Below are 9,855 nucleotides of genomic sequence, written 5' to 3'. Positions count from 1 at the left end.
TTCGTCCGTCTACGCATGTCCGGTGCTGACAACACCGACGCGTGCCTTCATCTACGACGTGTCCCCGGGCTTGGCAAACCCGCCGCGACACGTCGTCAACAACATCTTCTTCCCGGCGCACCACTACTTCGACACCACTGCGCCCATGTTAACTCGGCGCCCCTTTGCGCCCGCGGCTCCACGGCGACATCCTTGACACCGGCTACCCCGACTCGACATCGACCACGACATTCTTCGCACGGCTACCTCGACCACGGCTCCACCACCATACGCTCTCGGCTACCTCGACAAACGGCACAAAGGGCTACAGCCTTGCTTGAGCAACCTCGTCGGTTTCCACTCCAGCTACGACTTCGCGATGCATCGACCGTTACGACTAGGGGGGGGGGGGTGTCCATCGGCTTGCCTTCGGATTCTTCTTCAGTCTCACCGTCTGCGTCGCTACCGTTGTGACTACGGGGGGATTTTGAGTATTTGATTATTAGGAAGTATAGGATAGACTAGGATTCGGTCCTGCCTTGTCTTGTACTCCAAGTTGGTCTTTGTACTTCTACATATATGCCCATGATGCTCAAACAATACATCCAAATATTCCACCAATCTCTCTCTCCCTTCTAACACTTTATATATAATAAAGCGGGGCGAAAGACTTAACACGAGTCAGTTGTTGCTGCGCTTAAATCAGTCGGTGGGATTAAAGCGTTTCCCCTCTTATATTGTCGCTGCTTCACGCCCTGGAAGGTCCTGTGCAGGCACTAGCACAGATTAAGCTAGCCAGATCTTGAAAATAAGGAAATATTTCAGGTGGCACCACATCGATACCGTTACTAGCAACATATCTTTCAGTTCAAGTGCATCACCAACTTCAGATAAAGAGAAATCATCACAAAAGGACAACACAATTCAGGTGTTTGAGTCAGATGATGTACTTCATCAGTTCCAGGTACATGAAAACACCAACTCAAAAAAAAGTACATGCAAACTTACATTTCACCAGGTGCGAACCCAAGAACTTAAACAAACCAGTTGCATCAGAGCAAACACCAGTGTGGCATTATAACCAACAATACATAATAGCACATCCCATGTCCAGCCAGTCTCTCTAAATAGAACCCAAAAATAAAAAAGGTCCCAGCCAGCCATGGATGATACTGCTGGAGCTAGGGGTGAACCCTGATAAGCCATTGCTGTGCAGCAAGTGACCATTTTTCAGATGCCTGTAGTCGATTATACACTGCGATTGTCAAATCAACTAGCAACTTGACTTGAGTCAACAGATCTAGAGGATATGAGAATAGAAGAGCTAAAGTTAACTTACACTCCTACAAGAATGATGGACAATGACATCAACTCATATCATCATCAGATTCACTCCATTCCATTTTTGGATGATATTCATCAGAGTCACTTTCCTCACAATAGTAGGGAAATGATGCATCTTCCTTGCCGCAGCCAAATATCCCTACCGATGGGTGCCTTAACTCATGCATTCCTTGGTTCTGACATACATAACATTGACCTAACAAAATAAGCCACAAGATTAGAATCTTGTTAGATCACTGGAATTCACAAGGTGAAATTTCTCATACCATTTTCATCCGGGTCCAAAGGATAACAGAAATAATCCTTTATCATAAATATTCCGCGGACCTCAGCGAAGTACATCACCGATGTCCAATCGGCTGAGCCATGCTTCTTTATCTTGACAGTAAAGGTGAAGTGATGACATGTCTTTAAATAATGCTCCACATTAAAACATTGATGGAGAAGTTCATCAAATTCATACTCAACTCCCTAAGATGAAAGAAGTGTTAGTGATAGGTCTCTACAGTCCAAACAATTAAAGATTTACAACAAACATGGGAACCTTAAGATCATCTTCACTCTCGATGTATCTTCTGAAAGCCACCATCGCCTCCTCGGTCATCCATCTATTCCCATTTTGAGCAAGTTCTTCCTTAGAAGAAATATAATGTCCTCGTTCTTGAATTGATTCAGCTTGTTTTCGAGCTTGTTCTTCTGCAAATTTTATATCACCTTCATACTTGGGTGGCCAATATTTTCGTGGTATCTCCCGCCTAGATAGAAACATCAGAGTACAGTCAACAAAAAAGGTTAATAACTAGTGTAAGACCCACTCTTTGCTACGGGTAATTATTTAGACGTTTCTCTGATCCCGTTTAAGGCAAAGCAATAACGCTCAAGCTCAGCTCCATCGAGTGACTCATGCGGTAAGAGCTCGGGATTTATCATGCTATGCCAAGCGATGACACTCCAACTCAGTTGCATCGAGTGAGGCTTTTCATATGATTGTCTACAGCTAGATTTATATAATCTTGATCCCAGGGTCCGATACATAGATGTAGGACGAAGTTCATGTAATGATACAACAAGGGACAAGTTGTGATAAACAGATTCTCAGCTTAATTGAACTTGTTTTAAGCTGTAATGAACCTTGCTTTATTCACTATGCACCATTGATTACAGTACCTCGGTATGGGTGTGATACTAAAACCTGGTTCTAGAAATATAGATGACGTGGGGTTCACTAGGCATAGCAACTAGCTACTTTCCATTATGACCTATGAAAGACAATTCATAGCCCCAATACATAAAGCTATTGAGTGCTTTCTGAAAATCTGTATACATCATTTAAAACATGTTTGGGGAGTGCTTACCTTGGTTTTTGTTTCTCGTGCGCTGGTGGCTCCGCAAGTGTGGAATCAAGAACGGCACCATCGACTGCGTCAGCATGCATTGCCACCCTAGGTCAAACAATTTACATCCATGCTTTAGTCAACTTCTACTATGGCTGTGGAGGCTCGGAAGTCTTATGGAAACAAATAAATCTATAATCAATCTTAACCATGAGATATACATTTAATGGAGCATGTTTAGAACACACACACACATTAGTCAACTTCTATTTACTACTGAATTGGAGTCTCGGAAGTCTTATGGAAACAACACACGCGAGCACGCACGCACGCACGGTGTCATAACAATTTCCCAACATTTGAACAAAGCAAACTAATAAAAATAAGGACAAAATAAAGATGGAAACACCTGTCAGCTGATTCAAGTGTGTGAGGTGTGTCGTTCAGCGTCAGGGTCTCAAAATTAGCCAGATCCATGCTTGTACACCCAGGCTCACTGCTGCTCACCTTGCCGGCGTGCTCCTCAACCCTAGTCAAAATGGTACTGTGTCAGTGACTATTGTGGTCAGTCCGGCCATATGGGTTATAACAAGTGCCCATCATTTCAGCATACGAAATACAGTGTTAATTTATAAAGGAAGGGCAAACTGAAGATGGGCATACATGTCGGCTGATTCAAGCGTATGAGGCGTGTCATTCAGCGTCAGGGCGTCAAACTTAGACAGATCCATACTAGTATCCCCAATATTACTACTGCTCACCTCACCAACAAGTATACTTGTTTTGATTAGGCACGTCCCTGGGACTGGGACTGTACCTTCCATGGGCACACTTAAGCTTCAGGCTTGAGCGTGCTATCTCGCTGTTAACTGAACTACTACTCATAGCGGTTGCGTTTGCAGTTCTCGACGAAATTGGTGTCTTTGCGCCTAAAAAAGGTTATTTCTTCAACGGCGATAAGCAATGGCAGGGAGGTGCGGGTGATCTTACCCAGTTTCAGGCGAAGAGAGTGCTGGAGAGCCGGCGGGACTGTGGGCCTCTTGGTCAATGCACGCGCGCTTGTGCTCGAGACGGAGGATCTCCGCCTGGGTGCGCTTCAGGTATGTGTCGGGATCGCCGTCGCCGGCCATCGCGAGGTCGGGGTGGGGGTGGGGTGGGGTGGGCCTACGAGAAAGAGTGGCGTGGCCGCGTGGGGTGGGTCTCTCCCGCGTGAGGGCACCCATATGGCCGAAAATGATACGTAGTCGGTCTCTCCCTCAATTTGGGCTGGGCTTTGATGGGTGTTCTTTTACCTTCGACTACGTGCCTCCGCAGAATTCTTCTGAAAAAATCGTGCCTCCGCAGAACTTATAGCACTCTTCTTTCTTCTGGAAGCCCCTATAACTTTCTAAAAATAAATTATCGCATCTTTCCTTTCAACACATGATATCCCATTTGTGTTACCACATATCCTCCTTCCCACTCTTGCCAACGATGGCCTCAGTGCTCACACAATCACAACGCGTTTGGATGTTGTCAATCCTAAGACGTCTATCTCGGCATAGGATAAGAAATCAACTTTTTTCTGTGAGGTTTTGGCGAGGCGAACAATCGTGGTTATAGATGGTTTCTTTCGTCTCCAATTTTGATTTTGCTAAGGTGCCCATTTTCAATCCGGAATGGCACATGCACGGAATAAGGACGGATCATGCGTTATTGATTAAGATTGCACCCTACATATAATGTTTAAAATGGTTAACAGGTAAAATAACATCATATTCAGATTCTACGTATTTTTCTATCAAATTTCATATATGACATGTTAAATTTAGAGTTAGCATTTAAAAGATATGATTTTTTTAAAAGCATTTGATATTTACTGCGGGTTGATTAACCTAATTATCAGGGGTCCCGGCAAAAGAGGAATTCTGACTTAAAACTGACCTGCGGTTGATTACCAGAAACATCAGGTGGTTTTCTGAAAAACAACGTGACGAACAAAGAATACTTATTTTCTGGTCCCCTTACTATTTTGTGCCAAATTTTATATATTTTAAAAATTGATGACTCGATCTTTATTTTTTTTAAATTATGGTATTATATTATGTAAACTTGAAAATGTAAGTTCTACAAATTTAAATTTTTGAGTTCAGCATCCGCGTTTTGAAACTTAAAAACTCAAAATATCGAATTAGAATTTTGAAGGTTGGAAATCCAGAACTGAAACTTAAGAACCGTAAAATAGCTAGGGGGTTGTGCAAGCTTACTGAAGGGACAACGCTTGATATAGCTAGGGGGTTGTGGAAGGCAGGTCTGCCCTTGAAAATTAAAATCTTCATGTGGCAAATGCTCAGGAATAGGCTGCCCACGTCTGATAATGTGGCAAAACGTAACGGTCCGGCTGACGGTACCTGCACTGTGTGCGGTCTAGGTGAAGATGCTAACCACGTCTTTTTTAGATGCCACCTAGCCAGGTTCGCGTGGAGTGCAGTTAGGGAAGCCTTCCACTCGAACTGGAACCCAGCCTCGGGGAACGACTTGATTGCCATCCTTAAAACCACGAGAGGGACCAGTAGTAGAATCGCTTGGCGTTGCGTAGGGGCGCTACTATGGGCTATTTGGACGACGCGCAATAAAATTACGATTGAGAAAAATTTTCCTAACCACCCTGCGGATGTGATCTTCAAATGTCACCTTTTCTTACAGACGTGGACTCCGCTGGGGAAGGAGCGCGATGCTGAGCGCATGTCGGAGGCCTTGGCGCGCATCAAGAATATCCAGGTGATGGCTAGACAAAACACGACGACTCGATGATGCTTTTGGAGCCTTTGGTGGATGTTTCATGTTAGATAGGTCTTCTGCGTTGGATGATTTGGTTGGTGTAATGTTGCCTTCGCGTGGAACCTTTGTTCTGTTTTCGTCGTCGTCTTGGACTGAACTTGTTTTCTGCTTTTCTGGGTTGTATCTGGTGCCTGAGGGCTTTATTAATTTAAAGCCGGACGCGTCTAGCGTCTTCGTTCCAAAAAAAAAAACCCTTAAGAACCGTTTATTTTAATTTATTTCGTATAGAGAACTGGAATATTTAAATATCTTACAGACTTGTATTGGGCCACATACACACCAGTAACCAGTAGCACATCGACTGATTCCCCCGTCTGAATGTACTGGAGTTTCAGGTAGCCAATACAAGTTTCTAAGATACGTAAATATCTTAGACAATTGTATTGGGCCACACACAAACCGGCAACCATTAGCAGATCAACTGATTCCCCGTTTGAAAGTGTTGGGGCTTCAGGAAGCCAGCGTAGTCCTTGGGCAGTTGTCGATGGAGCAAGCCAGGACATCTCTGTAATCCCGTGAGATTGTGAAATGATCATACACGTTGCCGTCGTGGCTTTTCTTGTACTCAAACAGCAAGGATGACTGGTTGAAGGCCGTGAGCTTGACGAACCCGAAGTCGAAATCCCTGAAGTGACTCCACTGGATATTTGATGTGGTGAATGCTGAATCTGCAATGCTAGCGCCAGCACCACCAACAACCACATGTGTTGTTGCCTTGAACGGGCCACTGTAATGATCCGATGCATCAACGACGCATTGGCTCTGCAACCAATGAAAGATTGTAACAGGACATATAAGATTGTAACAGACTATCTCCTAAAAATATATTGTAACAAGATATGTAAGTTTTATGCCTGTAAACCATAATATTTACAGTAGCAATACTAGCAATAGTACTTACTGGGACTTGTCATCTGAAGCAAGTGCAAATGCAATATTCTACAGAAAACTTCAGTCTGGTGCAAATGCTAACCAGGTACATACCTGATAGACTGGACATGTCCTTTCATAGTTATGGACATGACCGTAGAAGGCGAGATCAACCTTGTACTTCTGCCAGAGCTCCTGCAGCGCTTCTCGTCCCATCGGTTCCTCGAATGTGCCCTCTGTCTCATAGTAAGTGCAGGATGAGTACCCAAGAACACGGTGGGCCAGAAAGATGAGCCAGGGCTGCTTCTGCCTGTCGACGGACGACAGGCATTGCTCAATGAACTTGTACTGCTCGGTCCCTGGCCTCCAGTCTTCTTCTGTGTTAGCAATGCAGAACCTGAACATGCCATAATCTGTCGCATACCTGAAGAAGGATAGCTGTCTGTCAGTAAATTTCAAGGATTGTACTGTATATCTTAAAAGGACGAGTTATGGCCTCACTGAGTCACAGCATTTACCAGAATTTTGCACGGTTCTCAGCAGGAGTATAGAATACAGTTTGCGCAGGAACACCACATTCTCCACCTGAGTCAAGATTTCCATAGAAAGATCCAGTCCCGGGCCAGTCTCTTTCATGGTTACCACTGCAGAAATGCCCTTCTTGTATTTATGAAACAGTAACACATTTTGATACCAGAGGAAGTTCTGAAATGATATACTAAACTAACCTGCCAATCATGTATGGTACAGTCGATGCAATTGGTTCAATCTGTGAGGTGAACTGATCCCACTGAGACAAGTAGCCATTGGCGTAGCAAATGTCCCCAATGTGAAGCACCATGTCAATGTTTTTTAGGTCTCTAATGATCTGGTTAGTAGTGTTCAGTGAGCCAGGTTGGAAGTCATTGAACTCATTGGAACCATCTGCCTCTGCCTGAAGGAAAAAATGCGAGCACAAAAAATCACTGTAATTCTGATTCAGAAAGAGAATCACCGTAACTGGAAAATGTCTAGTTGTTACAAGAAAAATATGAAATAAAACCAAGATGGACAGGTAACATAACATACCTTTCCCATATCTCCAAATATGACAATTTGTTGCAAGGAATCCTGTCCAGGATAAGGTGATGCTTTAAAGCTATATATCTTGCTCCAGACCTGGGTACCATTTGGTAACCTATGGCCAAGCCTGTAGGTATACCTGAAAAAAAAATTAAGTAACCATTTCTTAGTAGCTGGATGCATCACAATTTCAAAACAGGTTAAAGAGACAAGATAGACAACACACTTGGAGTCTGGCCACAGATCCTTCAAGAAACTAGTATGAATGTAACCTGGATGGCGCCAACCAACCGTTCGAGCAGGTGCTCCTACATGTGCAGATTAGAAGTCAGGTGTTTGATTCAAAACAAAAACAAATGATCTAAGAAAACCTATGAGCAGATTCTCAGTTATGTTGACGGTGTAAATTCTGAACTACGATCGTCTCATCTCTTAAGAAGAATAGGCAAATAGTGACATACCGCACATGCTATTTCTGTTGAATGATAATGTTCCGGCTGGGGAAAGAAACCGAGGCCCGCCTTTTGCACCCCATTCAACAAAAGGAACTGCTTCTTTTATATTGTATCCACTTGTCCAGGTGATTGTCATCTACAATAGTACTAGTACAGTTACCTTAGACAACTGAAGACAGTACTATTGTATAGCTAGTTCAATGCTGAATTGAGAAGAATAATACGATGCATATTCTTGTGAAAAAGACACACAATTTAAAACGGTCCTCTCAATGGTGAATTTATAGGTAAGCTTACTTCATCCCAAGACTTCCCTTGTGCCAAACGTGGGTAGACAGGTGCCTTTGGGTTTGCAAAGGTGACCATGTTTGAGACAGCAATGAGCTTGGGCTGTTACAGGAGTGGACATTTTCAGTCTCAGGAATATGACAAGTATATTTTTTGTTAGAGCAGAGTTGTTATTATGCAGAGAAGTTGAGGTAACAAAGTATAGCCTTGCCTTCAACAGACCACCGGAGAATAGTGCAAAAGAGAAGTCTTCCCTCTGGTTGATCAATTGAAGCTTCAAGTTTCCCTTCCCAGACCTATTATATCCATCATTCTTGAACTTTGCAAATTGGTACTGCAATGAAGATAGGAAAGAGAAAGGTTAATGTCCGAAATGAAAGTGTCCCGGAGTCTGAATCCTGGCATAGAACTATATATCTGAAGCTCAATTAGCCCAATTGAACAGGAAAAATAATGCCAACCTTGATAGGTGCTGTGCATAGCACCGGAGGTTGTTGCCACTCATTTTCAGGATCGCAGATCGCACCACTATTTTTTTTCAAAAAAGAAACAACAAATCAAATAATACGTAAGATCTTATTGGTGCATCAAAGAATGACTAGGTGGATTGAATTCATGTCACAATAGATCTGCCTCCGTGCAGATATACCGATATTGTTACCTGAAATTTGCAGGAGAAAACACGCCAATCCAGTCGTCATCAGAGGGATTTGGATGGAAGAACTCTACCTCTACCCACTCGCTGTTCTCACCCTGCAGAGGATGGCATCACATCACTGTGCAACTGTTGAGCAAGCTAGACAAGAGTGGTGAGAACTGGGGCATACTAACCTTGAGCCCAAGAACCAATGGGGACGCCTTTATATGTACGGAGTCATCGATGGCGAGGGTCGTATTCTCGATTGCGATCCTCGACAGCGGCTGCTCGCCGCCCGGAAGAGCCGCCGCACAAACGAACAACCATATGACCACCAACCACAGCCTCATCTCCTCCAGAAGCCTGAAACTCCCAGGTAAGACAGCACTCCAAGAAGTACAGAAGGAAGCATAAGACCTGCAATTTCGAACCATTTCAGGAGAAGGAAAAGGAGTACCAAGGAAAGACAGCAACTTAATGATATGCGTGCACAGTGCAACTGCGTCGAGTGACCAAGTGTGCAGGATTGGATGAAGGGATGGACAAATATATAGCCAATCATTGAGGTGGGCGTGTAGACATAGGATACTATTCGATGCTCCCAAGAAAACATAATGGCATAGAAAAATGGCGTCAAGAAAGACCGTAATAGTTGACTGACTCTGTCAGTGTCAGCATTTTTTCTCCTCCCTTTACTAGGGATGTCCGTGTCAGTAGTGATCTAAACACTCTTATATTTCTTTATAGAGGGAGTAGTATTGATAAAGATTAACTGGACAGACGTGGAGAAAAGATCAATCGGTAAAGATTAATTGTATTAGAGATAAATGCTTCTTGATCAAATTACCAGGCAAACATTGAGAGCAAGAACCGTGGCGTGGACGTGGCACTCTCACAGTCTTGGACAGCGGTTGTTCGCAGCCATGGAGCGCATGAACATGTGCCAAGAAGCATCCATAGCACAGCATGGACCTTGGTCGAACAGGTGGTGGGCGACGGAGGAGGGGAACAGTCACCACGGTCATCGTTCGCGCGTACTCCCGCGCGCCGCTCATGTTCCAGACCC

The 9,855-nt window shown here is 43.9% G+C and overlaps 2 protein-coding genes across 3 annotated transcripts; both read right to left on the bottom strand.

Annotated features, from left to right (window-relative positions):
- Window positions 1–870: 870 nt before the first annotated feature.
- LOC109767958 (uncharacterized) lies at window positions 871–3,793 on the bottom strand. Its single transcript, XM_020326693.3, has 7 exons — window positions 3,648–3,793; window positions 3,067–3,186; window positions 2,679–2,765; window positions 1,868–2,078; window positions 1,590–1,794; window positions 1,319–1,519; window positions 871–1,217 (listed from the first exon to the last, which is right to left on the bottom strand). The coding sequence occupies exons 1-6, from the start codon at window positions 3,785–3,787 to the stop codon at window positions 1,347–1,349; spliced, it is 936 nt and encodes a 311-aa protein (XP_020182282.1). The 5' UTR covers window positions 3,788–3,793; the 3' UTR covers window positions 871–1,217; window positions 1,319–1,346.
- A 1,888-nt stretch (window positions 3,794–5,681) lies between these two features.
- Window positions 5,682–9,662, bottom strand: LOC109767953 (probable inactive purple acid phosphatase 1). Of its 2 annotated transcripts, none has more exons than XM_020326689.4 (13): window positions 9,637–9,662; window positions 8,984–9,206; window positions 8,814–8,905; window positions 8,614–8,680; window positions 8,364–8,486; window positions 8,162–8,254; window positions 7,871–8,000; window positions 7,636–7,717; window positions 7,416–7,548; window positions 7,076–7,281; window positions 6,866–6,991; window positions 6,462–6,771; window positions 5,682–6,239 (listed from the first exon to the last, which is right to left on the bottom strand). In XM_020326689.4, the coding sequence occupies exons 1-13, from the start codon at window positions 9,645–9,647 to the stop codon at window positions 5,928–5,930; spliced, it is 1,908 nt and encodes a 635-aa protein (XP_020182278.2). In that variant the 5' UTR covers window positions 9,648–9,662; the 3' UTR covers window positions 5,682–5,927. The 2 variants fall into 2 exon arrangements, with proteins under 2 accessions (XP_020182278.2, XP_020182277.1); XM_020326688.4 differs by lacking the exon at window positions 9,637–9,662 and adding an exon at window positions 9,247–9,366 and having other exon boundaries at window positions 8,984–9,152.
- Window positions 9,663–9,855: the final 193 nt, after the last annotated feature.

Source organism: Aegilops tauschii, chromosome 5 (genome assembly GCF_002575655.3).
Source record: "Aegilops tauschii subsp. strangulata cultivar AL8/78 chromosome 5, Aet v6.0, whole genome shotgun sequence".
NCBI lineage: Eukaryota > Viridiplantae > Streptophyta > Magnoliopsida > Poales > Poaceae > Aegilops > Aegilops tauschii.
This window is presented reverse-complemented; position numbering and strand designations above follow the sequence as displayed.